This window comes from Leptosomus discolor, chromosome 2 (assembly GCF_034619465.1).
Source record: "Leptosomus discolor isolate bLepDis1 chromosome 2, bLepDis1.hap2, whole genome shotgun sequence".
In the NCBI taxonomy this organism is placed as follows: Eukaryota; Metazoa; Chordata; class Aves; order Leptosomiformes; family Leptosomidae; genus Leptosomus; species Leptosomus discolor.
The window spans coordinates 46,938,667-46,956,778 of record NC_141392.1 but is presented as its reverse complement, the minus strand read 5'-3'; the positions used below and the strand labels follow the sequence as shown (position 1 = coordinate 46,956,778).

General features: G+C 38.1%; 1 protein-coding gene across 2 annotated transcripts in view; it reads left to right on the top strand.

The window, feature by feature from the left end:
- The window catches only part of FAM120B (family with sequence similarity 120 member B), a 48,309-nt gene extending 39,791 nt beyond the window's left edge, over positions 1-8,518 (top strand). Inside the window, exons 7-9 of one of the 2 annotated variants that reach the window (XM_086461029.1) lie at positions 2,761-2,869; positions 4,152-4,265; positions 8,463-8,518. In XM_086461029.1, the coding sequence (XP_086317155.1) occupies positions 2,761-2,869; positions 4,152-4,265; positions 8,463-8,518 (279 nt within the window). Of the gene's footprint in view, positions 1-2,760; positions 2,870-4,151; positions 4,266-8,456 lie in introns of both variants that reach the window. The other variant, XM_009948905.1, reaches the window with a different exon arrangement.
- The last annotated feature ends 9,594 nt before the right edge of the window (positions 8,519-18,112 follow it).

Here is an 18,112-nt window from a genome sequence, read left to right as displayed (position 1 = left end):
TCCATATGGAATCAATCATATGATGAGGACTATAGCCTCTGTCCAAATCCTGTGGTCTCATTAATTAGTCCGTTGATTTCAGTAGATTTTGGATTGGGCCAGTGGTTCATCCAGTTTTTCATTTAGGGCTTTTGCAGATAGAGGGTCTAAAGAATAAATGGGAAAATGTAAAAATATACGGATCTATGTGAAACTGATACTTCTATTTCCATTTGGGTAGAACTCAGGTTAGTGAATAACTTTTCTGATATATATCTAAATCTGTACAAAATTTATATTGGCTGAGAGGGATTTTTAAATGTCTTCAGTATTATGGTCTAGCTAACATTTGAAAATCTCGATGGGGTCAATTTAAAGCTATATTTTAACCTGTCTTGAAAGGAAGATGAAAGGAGATCCTTAGATCCCTAAAATAGAGTTGAAAATTGGCTTGATCAACTAAAATATGTAGGTTAGGATTTTTAAAAGCCTGATACTCTAGTTTAAACAAATCCCAGATAAACTGTTCTGTTGTGGGCAAAAAAATAGTCTAGCCCTGTGAATTTTTAGAGTAGTTTAAATATCTTTTTCTTTTTTAGGTACAATTTTATGGTACATATATGGCAGAGATAGCTCCCAGACTAATAAAATAACTTTCCAGCTTATCAGTTTGAGGCAAGAATCTGTTTTGGGGAGAATTGCCAAGAGATGCCAGTTTAGCTGGGGACACTGGCAAGGCAACAAGCATATGTGATTGGTTTCTCCTATTATTATAAGTTCAACTTTAATAAATAAAACTGGTACTTAGTTCCTGGCAGAGCTTAATGTACCGCTGGAAGCCAAGATCTTTCAGCACTTGTTTGTTAACAATCTGCCCTTGAGCACCATAAATCTAATCTGATGATAGCGACAGCATTGTATTCAGAAAATAATTTTCTACATGGGATGTTGCGCTATAGAAAAGAGAAGTAATAGGAAAAAGTTACTCTTTTTGGTGGTCGGTGCTTGTCTCCTAACACCAAAGTTCCCTTCTCTGTGATCTGGACAGTTACATTACTAAAGGGAGTTCAGGAGATCTCAGAATCAGCGTTGTTTTGATTATGATGGGCTTAAGTACAGTTAATAGCTTTATGAAAATTACAGTAGAAATGCAATCTTGCTTAAATATTTACATATATATAGTAGAAATTCTGAACATTTTAGGGTTTGCTTCCTACAGATTCTTGTACCAAAAGAAGAAAATGTATAAGTTAAATGCAGTTGATATATTTGTGGGCAAGTTTTTGTGTAGCTCAGCTCTTTGTAGCCTAGCAGCTGTTAAAGGTAAAAAATGGAAAGCTTCTGATAAGAATCAAAAATAGAGCAATCTTGCTTTTTAAAAAAAAAATATGCTAAGCTCATATTATGCTAGTTCTCTGTTTTTCATAACAGTAATCATATTAGTTTGTTTATCCACACAGAAAATTGGATGTAATAGTCTCATAAAGCAGTGAGGCAATGATACTATCACTGTATTAGCCTTTTTATTGTGCTTCTCACTAGTGAGTATGTTCATGATCAGTTTTTTTAAATTAAACCCAAATTACCTAATGAGGTCATCATAAGTAATATGTTTTGTCCCTTTCTGACCATGCCTTTCATCCAACCTTCATAAACACATTCTGAATTTATTCTCCCAAGAATACAATGAAAGATTTTTCCTATTAGTGGATGTTGTTCACAGACTGTACTCAGTTTGTAGGGGAAAAGAAAAATTTGTGGATTTTGCTTAAGGCTCCATAAAGAGGTTTGTTAACTCAAAAAATGTGCTAGGAAAGTTCACGGGAGGGTTCAGGGATTCACACTCTACCTCAAATTTAAGGAACCTCTCTAGTTGCTGCAGTCTTGCCACCTATTGGATTTTTATCTTATCCTGTAATCCCCTCCCCTCCTTCCTGCTCCCCCCCACCCTCCACCTTGGTGGTTACAAAAAGGAATTATCATCTTGTAAAAATCAGTTCAGTTTTATGAAAATCACAAATTATGCTGTTGCTCTAAAATCTGTCTTTTCATAATTCTCTTCAATGTGCACTACTGCCCACATGTCCGGTACAAATCAATAAAAAAGAAAAAGATTCTAAGATCTGACACTTCTTCAAAGCTCACTGAAATCGGTGAAAGTTAAGGATAGACCACATCTTTTACTGTTGCATCTTTAAATAGCTTCAGCTTGTCCTTTTGACAGTAGAACTTTTCATCACACCACAAAGTACACATTTTTATTTAATTCCCCCATTTCTCTTTAAACTTAGTTATATTTTGTTGGTCAGGAGTTGGGGCTGATATATTACTATTGTGTTAAATTTTGTTTCTAATGTGTGGTATTAAAATACTTTGATTTTCACTGTTGTGTTTTCCATGAGTTCATCAGTCCCTATCTGGAGGCTTTAACCATCTCTGCCCGAGGTGTTGCTGATAAAAGTCTGGTTAAGTGTATCTACAGGTGCAAGGTAATAGAATAGAAAAGCAAGTGATTTACAGTTGTGAGCAGAGACAAAGAACAAACTTCACTGAGAAAGGAGAAAACATTCCTTCTGCATCCCTACTCCTCCCTCCAAGCATCCACTTCTAATATGAAACGTTTGAACTTTGTTTCCTGAAAAAATGCCAACCAAATCTACCATCTTTGTATATGCATGAGCGTGGCAAAGACAAGTCTTTTAGTTGTTGTATGTGTGATTGATTGGTGCTACACCCAAAGAGAGAAAAGCAGTACAGGTCATCAATTTTTATTGTCTGCAGGAGTCTTTGTACACAACCTTCCAGAATCTGAAGTCTTTCATTTGCAAGGCTTGCATGGTGAAGAAAAGAACAATACAGAGCAGACCAAGAGGGAATGGATTTATCACAGGTTGGCATTGCGTTAATTTTCTCAATAAAGTCAATATATTGATGAGCTCAATTATGCTTCAACAGCAGCAGCATTTACATAGGCAGCCCATTGAGCTAAGTAAATTGTCAGGTCTTTCTTCAAGAAACCAAAGAAGAGATCTAAGAAAATGTTTCCTGGGTTTAGGAATTCATGTGAATTTGATTACCCAACTTTGGATAAAATAGTATTTCCATCTAGCTACACAGTTAGTGAGATTCATGCAGTAAATAAAGTATCATTTACTGACAGAAACATCACTGCTATTTACTCAGTGACTAAAGTTATTTTTTTAGGAGGAATTAGATGACTCAGAGGTTTTTTCTTCCTTTCCCTCAGGGGAGCTATTTTAACATTGGTAGCTGAAGGTCTGAGTAAGGCATTGAAGAGAGAATACTCCTTATTGGGCTGACAGATACAGTTCAAAATACAAGAAAGCTTTGGGGCAACCTGGAGAATTACTTTTTTTTTGCCTAAGACCTTGTGCTTTTTTCCCCCAACTTTGTGGCTTGATTTACTAAAGACATTTATTTTCCCCACCTGATCTGTCTGACCTCCAGGGAAAAAAAAAAGTCTAAAAGGTTTTCAGCGTCATTCACAGATCAGCCTGAATGTTGAGGCTTTTGAGGCTTTGAAATAATTCGCAGAGAATCTCAGTGTTTATGCTGGTATTATGTTTATTACCTACTTAATACCTAATCAATTACAATGTCTGTGAGGATAAAAATTACCCCTTCAAAATTCCTTGGGCAAATTACAACAGACAGTACGATTTTCTGCTAGTTGGGTATTTTGCATTAAGTGACAGCAATACTTCTGATGTAGTACTACACCATACTGGACATTCAAAATGCTGGACATTCAAAACTAAGAGTATCTGTTGGTGATTTGTGATACCAGACCTTGTTAGCATCTGCTATTGCTCGAGAGCTGTACTTAAACCTTTTAATTATGATTTGTGATTCAAATTTCGATAGAGATTTCTGTTTTGTTTTAATGACTGCAGTCTCAAAATCTATGTCATAGAATTTTGATCTGGTTTCTAAATAGCTTGTTAACAGCTTGTAATCATGATGTGCATAGATGGAAATGAGGACAAGAACCATGCTTATTAGGCTGACTTTAGTTTGGAAAAATAGTAATTGTGCATCAGCATTTTGGCATAAAACTAAGAAATGTTTCCCATAAAAGACTATGCTGTCTCTCTTTTTCCTCATTTAATCTTATATATAGTCAGAGTTGCTTAGTAAATACTGTTTTTCAGGAACACAACAAAGGGAATTTAATCCCAGGTTCCAACAAACACACAGAAGTTATTTTGTTCCTCCATATCATACCCAGACGAGGGGGTTCCTCGGGAGAAATCCTCAACCACAAGGTAAAAAATGTGTGTGCGCATGTGTATATTTGAAATCGTCTCTATCAACAATATAACAGCTCCATGTCGATGGGCAGTTACCCTGTGGCCACAGCAGTCACTAACAAAACTTGTATCAGTTGTAGTTGCATACTACCATTAGCAAAAACTAAGTCTACAAGGTGAGGTAGAGTGTAGCATTATAATCTGGGGTTGTCTTTTACTCACAGTGTTCTGGGAAGAAAGCTTTCATGTGGCGTTTAAACTTTGCATGCTTGGTCACAGCTGAACTGTGTTTAAAATTGTAATAGTTCTAAAACAAGTTGGCACAGCTGCACAGAAATGTCTGTCTGAAGTCTTTTGCTGCAGATCTTAGTTCGTACTTCAGCAAAACACTTAAGCATATGCGTAAAGTTAAACACATTCTTAAGTAGTTTTCTAGATCAGGGTCTCCGCTTCCAGATCGTTGCCTAAGTGATACAAATGCAAGTTCTGCCTTGTCTTGGCATTGATCTTAAGTCATTCACCAACCGCACTTCTTGAACAGGACAGACATTTCAGTGAAGCAAAACGATGGATAACACTGCGGAGCTGACATAATTCCGGTTTACTTCCTCCTTATGAGGAATTAAAGCATGTACACGTAGATTAAAGAAAATAAGCAAAAGGAAGAGAAGTTTCTAAGAACTAAGTCTGCAGAGCCTAAATTTCTTCCATGTTTCCAGGTGAGGTTTTCAAAGAAGATTGATGATGTGATTAGGGAGGTTAAATAATAAGTCTTTTAATGTGTTTCAGCTGCCACTGTTGTATGCATGAGAGCAAGATACTAGGTGCTCGGCCATCTTGTCTAGACCGTGCTTTTGCCAAGAAAGGTTGGACCAGATCCTTGAGGTCTCTTCCAACCTGGTATTCTGTGATTCTATGATTTGATTGACAGATAAGACTATTTGATTGCGTATGTAAAATGTAAAGCTAAAATATAGAGTGTGTGTGCTGAGCGTGAACAGAACCAAAATTGGTCATTGTTACTGTGACGATCTCAAGAAACCTGCTGTTCAGGGGTCAGGTCATCTCTGACCAGCTCCAGAGATCTTACGACTAGATGTATTCCACAAAGTATGTTCCACAGTAACTGTGCTGGACTGTGTTATGAATGTGTTTTGGTACCTTTATTAAAACATCTTGGCTTCTTGTACACTAGCCCTATTTACTACCCTAAGGACACTCTTAAAATGTGATCCTGTAAGTGCAGTTAAATTGCCTCTGTTATAAGTCAAATAGATTTGCTGGAAAAATATATCTGTCCTTATAAAAGAGCCCTGCAGTGGTTTAGAGCTCCTTTTAAACTGATCCACCAAGATGACTCATTTTGACAAAGTTTCTTTTTCCTAAGTTTGCTAATATTAAGACAGGTTTTTGGGTTGCCTCATTGTGTAGCTGTTGGCTCTGCTGTATGTGTGTGTCTCACCAAAGACAGAGGAAAAAGAAGAACAAAAAAGTAGCAATTTTGTGTTCCATGGTAGCTTATGTGATAAAACTTCCTAGTAATATCACTGGTATTTATCTATCTCATCCTTTATGTACCTTCCCATGGTATACTGTTATGCTTCCTGCCGTTGCGTATTGTATATAAATCATTGGATTAAATGCATTAAACAGTAACCATGGGACCCATACCTTCTGTGACAGGAGTGTACCTAATGATTAGGCAGCCTTTTCTCTCTCTTATCAGTTAATGTCTAAGAATCCCATGACAATGTCTCAACAGTGGAGGAAGGAGTGTCTCCACCCAGAAAGCACAAACCTAAGAAGCACTGGTATTTCTCTGAGGTGATGGTTTGAAACCCCTCAGGCAGAACAAGAATTGAATTTAGGCATCCCCCATTTTGTGGTGAATACTAACACCACCACCCCACCACCACCCCCGATCTGTTGTAATTAACATCTCATCCTCTAGCTGTATTCAGAGAGAAGGGAATTCAGCTGTGGGTTTTTGGTGGTTTTGGGGGGGGGGGTGAGTTTTTGGTTGATTGATTGGTTTGATTTGATGTATTTATTTTAAGTTATCTTCATAAATTTCTTGGCTGTGTGTTACAAATGGAGAGTGCATCCATGTAACTCAGAGCAGGACATCCAAGCCTCACAGGGAGGTAGATTTTCCCATAGTGTTTCTTCTTTGTTAATTTAGAAGACTTCCTAATTACCATGCTGACTTTTGTGTATCCCGTTCTGAGTGTCTGTCTGTTCTGATGCTTGTTAAACAGATCGTAGGTATCTAATTTAAAGCTAAGGTTAGGCTGCTGTTACTGAGATACAAAATTTTTCATTGCAGCACTTCGTACTCTGTGTTTAAAAGTCTTGCCTGAGGTAGCATAGATGTCTGTAATAAAGCATGACTTTAAGGATTCCAGGTTCGTGGCTGAAACACTACATACTACATAGCGCATTTGTAGACAAAACTTCGTTAATTAACAGTTAACACCACTAATACGTTGTTTTGAATCATGTTGTTGCATCAGTCTACAAATAGCTAAAATTAAACTGAGCACTAAGAACTGTGGAAATCACTATTGAGTATCATGTGTCTTTGTCACTGTCTTCAGCAGACCAACTGATAAACACTGAGATTGTTTGTCATAGCATGCAAATTACCACCTAGATCTAAATCGATAGACAAAAGATAGCAAAAAAAAAAAGAAAATAAAAAAGTAAGTCTAACCTTATGTGTGTATTGTCTTATGTACTTTATAGCTATATTTCAGTGATTTGGGCAATGGTTCTCAAACTAGTATTTGAAAATCTGTCTGAAAAGTGAGCTGAAGATATGAGGAGATATGGGATAGTGTCTGTGGGACTGGCAGTAACGGCTACATGAATGGTTGAAATCAAGGATACCGTAATACATTAGAAACAGTGAAAAGTATTGACAAGGTTATAGCATTTCTGATGGTGATAAGGTAAACGTCAGAACTGTCTGTATGATGGACCCAGGGGAGGGATGAGGACAGAATGAGTAAGAGCTGTCAGAGAGTTAGAAGTGATGGATGATAATTTCAGCTACCAGTCATCTGCCACCAGTCATCATAAACAGCGAGATGGGGAAATAGTGAAGCATTTTGACAATTTCATACTTGTATTTAAAAGTTGTTGGATTTGGGGGTCAGCTACATTCTGCCTAAGAAAATTATGTTCTCTCCAAAAAAACAGTTTTGCTTTCTTTGTTTCCATCCACCTGTGCCTTGTTTTTCTTCTATCTCTTTATTGGAAAAGAAGAGATAAAGGGAACTGGGCAGATTTTGCTTTTTAAAGAATTAAACTTAGGAAAATATCACTTTTTCAGAAATGATTTATTTTTCTTTAAAAACAAGGTCTTAGAGAAAAGCTTTTATGGAAAATTGAAAGCAGTTTTCCAGGGGAGAGGAAAGATGAATGTCATGGAAAGATATGGAAAAAGTAGAATTGTTGGAGGTATGTCTCACTCAAGAAAGACTCCTTTATGCCAGACAAAAGGGAATTATCCAGAGTTTCATTTCTTCCTGGAATGTAATTGCATCAAAAGGGTACATTCACTTCAGTCTTGGCACACTGTAAACCATGTAGCTGAACATAATACAACTGTACGGAAGGATCTGTGTTTGTAGCAAGTTTTCATTTGCTAGTTATTCAGTTAAGGCTTCCACACTCATGTTGCATAGTCTGTGTTCAAGCATGTTTCTGATTAATAGGATTCTGATAAAATGGTAATGTGGGTGGGACTTGGTAGAAATTTGATGCTGAAAAAAAGATTTCATTTACAGTTTGAGTACTGCTTTGCTTATAGGAATCTGTAACTAAAGCAGCATTTTACACAGACACACTTAAACCAGTATGAAAATGTTTATTAATATGGCTTATGTCTGGTTTTAAACAGCGTATTTTACTTTCCTGAATTCACACAGTCTGATCTACCAGCCACAGTGTATGACCTGTATGATTCGCTATCCTAACACGTTCATTGGCCCAAGTTACAGTGGCCCAAGTGCTTTAAGAAGAGCAACGCCACCATGGACTTTGTCCTCCAACATCTCAAAATATGAGCCATAATTATGGAGCAAGTGGGGAGGGACATGTTATTTTTTCAAAATTTGTATAAATTTAATTTCTCTTGGAGACTATCCGGTTAAGCTCTTGTTTTCCTGCTTTAATGATTTATTCCTTTTCTGTTCCCTCCAGGTAGAGGACATCGATTGGGACATCCAGACTGGAGAAGAAGATTCCACCTTCCTCCTCAGTAAAGAACGTGTGTACAGGTAGCAAACTGAGATGATGGGGTAGTTACCATTGAGATAATTTTAGTCTACAAGAGCCTCTTTTTGTGAACTTTATAGAGCAACTGAACCATGTCACTGCAGAGGAAATCCCTCAAAGCTGAGGCTGGTCAGCTTGTTAATCACTTGCCATGTTAGGTCTAAGCTTGCTATGAAACTGGAATCACTAAAACTTAAACTAAAGGTACCAGCTGAAGCACAATAGCATCCCAGTAAAACTACATTGTTTTCTCCGTTTGACACTGGAAAGTCTGAAGTACTTTTACAACATCATTAGATATTCCTGACTATAATTTTTAAGACTTAAACTGCAAGTTTTGCATATTTTTTTATAGTGTACATTACAAGAGTTTGCTTACCATGAATAATGTGGCATATCCTTGATGAATTGTGGTTTGTGTCTTAATTGTGGGTAATACCTTTATCTTAAGGGTTATACCATTGTTACTGAAACCTGTTGAAAAATGTGAAACATGATGTCACTGATGTAAACATCAGCTGCCAGTGGAAAAAAAAATACTTTCCTGTAAAATGCAGCACTTTCTTACAAGAGCCAAAAATTGCTGTTACTTTTGGCATTTCTAGTGAAGCAACTTTTTCTGTCTGTCATCTGACTGTGTGGAGTGAACCACATCGCTGATGAGGAGAGAAAGAATCTGTCATGCTTTACTTCTGTAATAAATAATACTTACGAGAACTAAGTGTTTTTTTCTTGTCCAGAATTGTAGTTTCAACACTTATCTTCAGAATTATTTCTTTAAAATGTATATATTTCACCTTGTGATTCCATTTCAGTGATGTATGTATTTAATTATAAAATAATTTAAATAGAGTTAATATAAATAATACTAAAGAAATGTAAAATAACAGAGCACATGCAATTTTTACCGGCACCATAGGATCATATATTGGTAAACTGGTACCACAAAAGCCCCTCTTCAAGTCATTACCTGTGGTTTTTAAGAAACTGTTTTAGAGATTACAACTTTCTTATGTCTTCCATTTGCATACCCATTCAGTTAAAAATAATCAGAGGGACTTAACTTAATTACTGTCTTCAAGTAAAAAAAATCAGGCAGTATGTAGAAATCCCATTTTAAATCATGAAATGTAAAAAGTGTACCAGAGGAAAAAAGTGTCAACAACGCTTATGTCACATAGAAAGTGGGCAACACACTTAGAACCATGTTTATCTCTTCACTGGTCTGCATCTCAACTTAATTGAAAGTCTCCATTTATGTAATCTTCAACAACTTCATGCTTTTCTTTTGTTTCTAGCAGTCTTTGAATGGAGCTGGCTCAAGTGGGTGTTTATGGAACTGATGGGTTGTCCTAGTTTCGGCTGGGACAGAGTTAATTTTCTTCCTAGTAGCTGGTACAGCGCTGTGTTTTGGATTTAGTGTGAGAATAACGCTGATAACACACTGATGTTTTAGCTGTTGCTAAGCAGCGCTCGTCCTAAATCAAGGATTTTTCAGTTCCTATGCTCTGCCAGCAAAGAGGTGCACAAGAAGCTGGGGAGTAGCCTGGCCAGGACAGCCGACCCAAACTATCCAAAGGGATATTCCATACCACAGGACGTCATGCCCAGTATATAAACTGGGGGAGTTGGCCAGGAGGGGTGAATCACTGCTGGGGAACTGGCTAGGCATCAATCAGTGGGTGGTGAGCAACTGCATTGTGTATCATTTGTCTTGTCTTGGGTTTGATTTCTCTGTCTTTGTCTTAGATTCCTTTTCATTCCTATTATTGTTATTATTGTTATGTTTTATTATTGTTATTATATTTAATTTCATTTTCATTACTAAACTGTTCTTATCTCAACCCATGAGTTGGGAGCGGAGAGGAGTGAGCGAGCGGCTGTGCAGTGCTGCTTCTGGCTGGGGTTAAATGATGACATGGGTTTTCATCTGTTTATGTGCTTTGGAATCACAGTACCTTAGTTTTGTACGTCACCATTTTCAGTACATGAAGTTATATAATAACCTCTTTTCTTCTCATATGGGAGGTATATGATGAAAGAAAAATGAAAGCCTGATGTCCTGCTCCTGCTCTCAAAATAGACTAAGCAGCAGAAAAAGAGGATATCCAAAGATAAAGGCAAAATGTTAAGAGCAAGTTTTGAAATCTGATACAATTCGCAGATTTTCATAAGAGCATGTTTAGTTGCTGAGGATGATGACTATTCCAAACAGAGAAGTCAGTGGTATTGCACATGGACAAAACTTCGTATTTAGACAGAGAACTGTGGCTTTAATGTTTATCATGTTGGAAAATCCACTCTTTTGGATTATTTTTCTTTTTTGTTTTGAATTATATTGATTAGTATCTTGTTAATGTAGTTTCATAACCATCATGCTAGGTTTTACTGATACGGAAACTGTATCAGTCTTAGGCTTCTTATGGTATTACTGCCAGGATTATTTATTTTCATAAACATTTGAAAATTAAATTTGTATCTGAAAACTATCTCATGACCTATACTAACAGAGAGCAGCAGATGCTGTAAAACTTAATGGTTGCATTTAGACTTGCAGAACTTAAGGGTCAAAACGTAAGTGCTGATCTGGATAATTAGTACGTAGATCACTAAGCCCAGAACGCATTATATACTATAAAGTAGTTTAATCACCTGCGTAATACAGATCACCCTGCAACAGGCCGTAACTTCTAAAGTTGTTTTCAGTGCTGATCTTCATGTGTCTTTGACTCCTCCGTTTGTCTTTTAGATCACCCAGGTGACCCTGCTCATTGCTGGAAGCGGATGAAAATGGATGAGGACCAGATACATTTTTATGAAATGCCGTCTGCTGAGGATCATAAAAGCTGCATCAGTATTTAAAAAATGGTCGTGGGCAGGCTCTAATCAGAAATTTATCATGCCTCATTTTCAGTTCCATTTTACTTTCTCTGCTTTTTTTTACAAAAACCTTGTTGACACAGTTATGAAAAATGGTTATTAAAAATATGTCTAAAAAGTAGAGGCAAGTCCTAGGTGTTGAAGAAGGCTGCAAAAATATAATTAATTCATCTGGTTCTGTTGTGAAAACTGTTATGTCTCTTCTGTTAAACCTTTGTGCTGTATGAAGCTGAAAGTGCTCAGTCTTGGGCACTTTAAAAAAAGGGTACTTCTAAAGTGTTTACAATCATATAATGGTTAAAAAATGTTACTTTTCTGTCATGTGGCTTTTGTAGTTCGTTAGTCTCAGAGAGTGAGAAAAGGGTAGCTAAAACATTGCAGACAAGTTTTAAAATTATTTTTTATGTACAAAACTGCTACAGCTTAATGTCCTATATATTTGTGACCTTTCAGAGCTGGGTCAAATGCATAGTCCTCTTCTGGAATACCTAGAATTCTCCTCCGTATGCAGTGAGTCATTTGTGAAACATGTAAGATTCTGCCAGACCTTACATCTATCTTTAGCCTCAAAGTAAAGGTGTCAGTGTGAACCTCTGGCCAGTATAATTTTGGAGGAAATTCTAAGTCAAGGGGAAATGAACAGACATTTTTAATGCATTCTTTTTTTTTTTTTCTTTTTTCCCTAAGTAGCAGTTGTTTGAAGCACACAGGGTACATTTTTTTCCCCTGTTGACATCCTTGGTGCATCTTTTGCAGATGTTAATGGTACCATGATTTCACTCCATACTGATAAGGTGGTCCCAGGAGATCGAAGTAAATGGACAGTAAATCTCCTGTGTTAATTTTCACTGGTCTGTTATTCATCACACAGACTTTATTGCTACCTTGGAGATAGGTGTATTTTTAGAATAGTTCATAAGTACACTTGGAATTGAATGTCTTTAGAACTGTTTAGCATGAGGAAAAAGCATTATTTTTGTATTCCAAAGAGAAAACTTAGCTCTAATTTTGAAATCTATTTTCAGAACAAGTACTATAGCAATTGCACAACTTGCATTTATCTTCATGGTACAATGATTACCGATTTAAACTGTTGGTTTTAGTCCATTATTGTTTAGTTAATGTTGTTCTTTAGGCCTTGTGCAGGTAACTCCTTTGAGTCAACTGTTAGTGGAACTTAGTTCCTATTTAGTACACACGTTGTGTCAAAGTGAATAGTGTTGTCAGATGTACGTAACTCAATACTGTAATTTTCTTGCGTGTATTTTTCTGGTTTTAAGCCAATAAATATGTTCTTTCATACTCTGCATATAGCAACAATCCAGATAAACAAATAAATTGGCAGCAATACAAGATTTGTAGTTCTATTAAAAGTTTGAAGAGACACAATTTTACACAACACCGTGTCTGATTTACGTTCCAGGCATCCTGTGATGATGGGGCATTCCTGCTTCCTTTTTCTATTGATTTATCACTGACTGTAATTGTACTACCACTTTTTTGTTTTACCCCCAAACCTTTTGGAATCATGTGGTCTGAGTTTTATGGAAAGTTCTCTGGTTTCAGGAATCTCGTGATGTATAATAGTATATTTGAAAAGAATTTAACTGTGTGCCAGAATTTGTTGGTAATTCCCCCTTCGTACTTTGATATGAGAAAAGATTTCTGTCGGCCTCAATAAACAAAGTTAAATACAGTTAGAGTGGGAATTTTGTGGTGCTAGTTGTGGTGTGTTATGAATTGTTGGTAATAGTTACCCTGACCACTGAAGAATTGTTAGCTTTTCTGTGAGGTTTGGTTTTTTTCTCCTAATGTTAGACCATAAGCAAAAACTGCTTATTATTATTTCCAAGCCAAAAGATACTTTTTTTCCCACCAGGAATCACAGAGTGAAAGCAGAAGCATGAAGTCAAAACATAGAGGTGCTACTTTCCTGTCCCACTGAACTTTAAATTGGTCAGAGTACCATAAAGCTTATGGACTGTAGAAGGAAATCATATAGAAGAACATGACCTTAAAGATTCCAGTCTAATAGGGTTTCCTTAATACATGGAGTACAGGATTACTTTGAATGGGTGTAGGACAGAGGAAAGAGACATGTGGATAGAAGTGAAGGAAGCTGTGTTTGTGAAGAAAAGCATTCTTGTTTCATTTGGCTGTATTGCTTACTGTCTTCTCTAGCCTGTGCACTGGGGAGCTGCCTTTCATCAAAAGTTCACTGAAATTGTGGATTTATTTATTAGCTTTATTTATTTCCCTTCTGAAAGGGGATTCAGAGAATATTCATTAACATCAATAACTTAGGCAACTGTGACTCAACAGAAATCATGACATGGCCATTGTGAGAGAAAGAGTGACTGACAGGAAGACATTTGTCAACTTTTTCCTCCTTTTATCTATGAGGTATCCTTCATCTTGCATTACTTTGCTCATTTGTGACACCATCACACTGGGAATTTGAATCTGGACTGCAGAGAACACTGAAACACTGTAAGTACCAAAACATATATAGAGTATGCCTGTTTTATTAAACAGGAAGCTGCAAGTTTAATTGCTTTGCTACTTTAGCAAGCGCTGTGCTGAGGCGGAGGGGGACAGCAGTGCTAAAGCTCTACAAATCTTTTTGTGCCATGCTGTCTGGGCAAAGTTACAGGATAATCAAACACGTGGTATTATTTCGCAAAGGTGGTCTTTAATTAAATGTTGGGGGCGAAAATCAAAAGTTTTTGTGTTCCTGTTTAGAACTGACTCCCTCTTGTCAGCTAAGCTGGGAGGCAGGCTAGGATATGCTTCTTCCCTAGGAAGGTTGGTGAGAGATTCCTCTGTGATGCAGAGCCTCCTTCTTAGAGAGTATCTTTTGGTGATACAGAAGTATGGTCAGCCCAGTAAATAAGCAGAAACCTTGTCCTGTTTGGGCCACATAGGCATATCATGCTTGAGAGTGTAGGGATACCATGGCATTTTGTGAGTCTGGTGAGGCTGCCCTCTTAGGTACATTTTGATGGCCTGGTGAGGTTGCTCCTGAATGTTGGTCATTCAGACTTTCTGAGGTTGCTCAGGACAGGGCTCGGTGACGGCAACAGTACAAGCTGCAGTGCTTCCCGGAGTCCCAGCTGCAGAGGTGCCCAACAGTCATGCAGCTGGCTGCACCCCGAGTGCTCTACCAGGCTCCCTGAGGGGTTTGGCTGCCTGCAGCTGGGTGACCTTGGATCCAGCTGATGTGTGAGAAAGACCTGTGTGAGAGAGCTGTGAAAGGTCTCCTGGGAGACCTCTGCTCCTTGGCTCAAGAGCTGCATTTAAGCCCAGGCCCTTGCCTAATCTGCTGTGCCGGTATGCCTGTGTCCAGCCTGGCACCTTGATGATTCTGCCCTTGCCTTACTGGTTTGACTTCCTGGTTTGACCTGGGACATCCCTCATCCCCATGGACTTGTTCAGTGATCACAGGACTGTTGCGTGAACCTGGTTAGCATCATCAGACCTGCTCTGCCCTTGTTCAGGTACTGTACCCTCACCAGTGAGGTTCCTGCCCTGCCTGCGTTGCCACGCAGCTGCTGGCTTGCCTTCCCTTGTGGAGCAGCCCACCCTGGCTGCTCCATGGCAGCAGGCTTTGGGGCCTTGACAGCACGGGTATTCAGAAGTTTTGACTGTAACTGCCATAGTGATTGGACAGTGTCAAAGCAATAGACGTGGCCTGTGGGATTATTTGCTGCTGAAAAACAGCTTAAAAAACTGAAAACAGCTACAGTCAGCAAAGTGTCTTTGTATATCTCTCTACAATTAGGACCTTGCAGCTGACATCTCGACCTTTCTCACCCATAACCAGGCTACTGAGTACACCACGTTTCAATGTTACACACCACAAATGTGAAGCTGGTTCAGAAAGTGGAAGCTCATTTGTTAAAAAATATGTTCTTGCAACTGATACTCCTAGAGTTCCACTGCTTTTGAAGTCCTAGGTAGGACATAGCTGTTAAGTTTAACCTACAGGCTAGGATTTTTTACCTGGAGGTATGTAGTTCTCTGAAACTAGGTAGTAGGTGAGACAACACAGGGGTTGAAGAGTTGTCCGTAAAAGACAAAAGGGACAGCTGGCAGGGTATTGTGTCAGTACTCACCAACCTAAATATGTTATTGAATCTTACTACAAAATTAAGGACTAATGTTTGGGTTTTGCTTGTGCCAACTGGAAAAATACATCTTTTTTTGTATTTAAAAAACCCCAACCCTACAGTCTTGAATATTTGTTTGTTATAGAATATGAAGGATGCATACAACATTTAATATTTTTAGGCTTTTATCTTTATGTTGGCCCTTTTTGTTCTTCCACAGTTAGTTGTTAGATCACTTATTGAATGACCTATTATTAGTAGTGGACATGTAGATAAAAAGGGATATATTCAATGTTAATATACTTAATCTAGGAATGAATTTTGATATGAAATATGTTGGTATTTTAAATGTATTAATCTTCTCTTTCTCATGCCACAAGACACAAGGAATTCTAGGCACAGAAACCAGTCCTGGATGTAAGCCCTCTGAAAGTGCTTGGTAACTGAAGGCTTTTTAATAGAGAATGGTGCCCCCTGTCTCAAAAACTAGGTAGCCAAGTATGTAGTTGGCCTTTGGACTGTTACTGAAACTGTGCTGTAAGAGCTGTTCTGATCTCAGGTGTGATTTCTAAATATGCTGTAGGTAGCTCAAAAAGTCATTGTTCAGTGAAAGCAATCGTAATTTTTGGAAAAGTGGTGAGAAACTTGCATGTCCTTTATGGCATTTGGAAAATTTAAGTCAAGGTAAACCATTGAGGAGTTAGCTTTATCTGATCCAGCTTTATTTTAGTCAAGGGTCTGTTTGTTAATACCAGAGGCCTAGCACGCTCTGTATTTACTTTCTGACAATGCTTTAATTTTCATTTGATGCAGCTCGCCTAAATGGGTGTAAGTGTATAATGTGCTGCCTTTTGATAGTCATCTTTGCCCTCTGGTTTAATTACCCATCGGATCCTTTAGTCCTTCTGATCTACATTCTGATGGAGGGTTTTCAATTTGCCTAAAGTTTATCCAGGTTTGAGGCATGCTGGTGATAAAGCTAGATCCCTTCTTATGTAATACGCATATGAAAGAGCACCGCGTTTAAATATGGGGATGAGGCTGAGTCACAGGCTTAACCATCTTTGGGCAAATTGCAATAATTCTGTCTTTAACAAAACCTTCATTTTGTAGGTGTGATTTAATTTCTACTCTGCCTTCCCTATGCGGAGGGGAGACTCCACAAAGGAGCAAATAGGAGAGGTTCAAGAAAATCCACTAGCGACGTTGCGTTTCCAGACAAAAGACGGAGAGCAGCTACACAGTTGATGTGCAGCAGCACAGAGCACTGAGAAGGTGGCTAGTGCATCTAGACCAAAAGATCTAGGTTTTAAAAACAGTTTAGAAACCTAGGGCATACTGTACTTCCATCATGGTTGCAACACACTTAGCGCAGGTTTTAGAGGTTTTTTTAATTGACTATCTGCATATCCAGGCTCATTTTTCAACTATGTGTGATGCCTCTGCAAGTCTAGACAGTGATTGTCGTTTATGCTTTACATAAAGGTTACATTTTGAATGATTTCCTGAAGTGGTCAAATAAAAGAAGTAATTAATAACCTGCAAATTCACTCTCCTTTTATTTTGAGGAGGGAATTCCTTTACTTCTTTGCATTACTGATTACTGTATTAATTCTTGGCAACAAACAGTGCTGTAAGAAACTTTTGCTCCAAGCAAGTTAAAAAATAACATCAAAGAAAAAAATATTAAGTGCTAATAGGAGCCAATTTGTGTGTCCAACACTGACTTGGGAATAGGAAAGAAATCCCAAATTTGTCATTGTGCATTTGTTTACACTAATGTGTTATTGCTTAGTCCACCATCCCTTCCCCTGATAAACACCCCCATCCCTCTGTAGAGAGAGCCCAACCTAGCAAGGCTGATGATAGCTTGTTGTTTTAGAAATTAGAACTGGGGAGAAGGGGGGGAACTTCTCTTGCTTGAGCTCCAGGAGTTCAGTGATTCAGGGGCTTGTTAGCTGCCCCCTGTAATGCTCACTAGGGGCTACAGCTGGTGCCAACCTGCACAGCAGTTAAATTTTGAGAGGATGACTGTCCAGCCTGCTGAAGGATAAGATTCATTTGCCCTTACGTGTGCTGGATATGATCTGTCTTTGAAGAGGGAATAGTTTCAACCCCAAAACTATTGTACTTCTAGGTATATGAGGGGAGCATGTGTGATTTTTCTCCTGTACAAAAAGTTTCCTCACTCCTTTTATGACTTCAGTTAAATCTGTGAAGGGCCAGAGGGAGAGATTCTTCCCCTGAATTATGTTGGTTTTAAATTGGGCCCACTAGAAGAGGAGATAAATCAATTTAAAGGTAACTTTACAGAAGAAGATTAAGAGGATATGAGGCCAGAATTGCTTGAAAAATAGAAATTAAGGGCTATGTTTTGTTTTAGATGTTTTGTGCAACTGACTTCAGACTTAACTGCACCCTTTCAGATGTGTTAGGCTGACAGTGCTGGGAAATTAACCCAGGCCCTCTGACTTCTGGTAGCTTTTCTGACTGCTGGACTACAAACTCACATGACAGATTGCATCCAGCACAGTAGGCTGCAGAAAGTAGTTAATGGAAAATAGACTGCTTTGATGTTCACTTCTGGTGGGC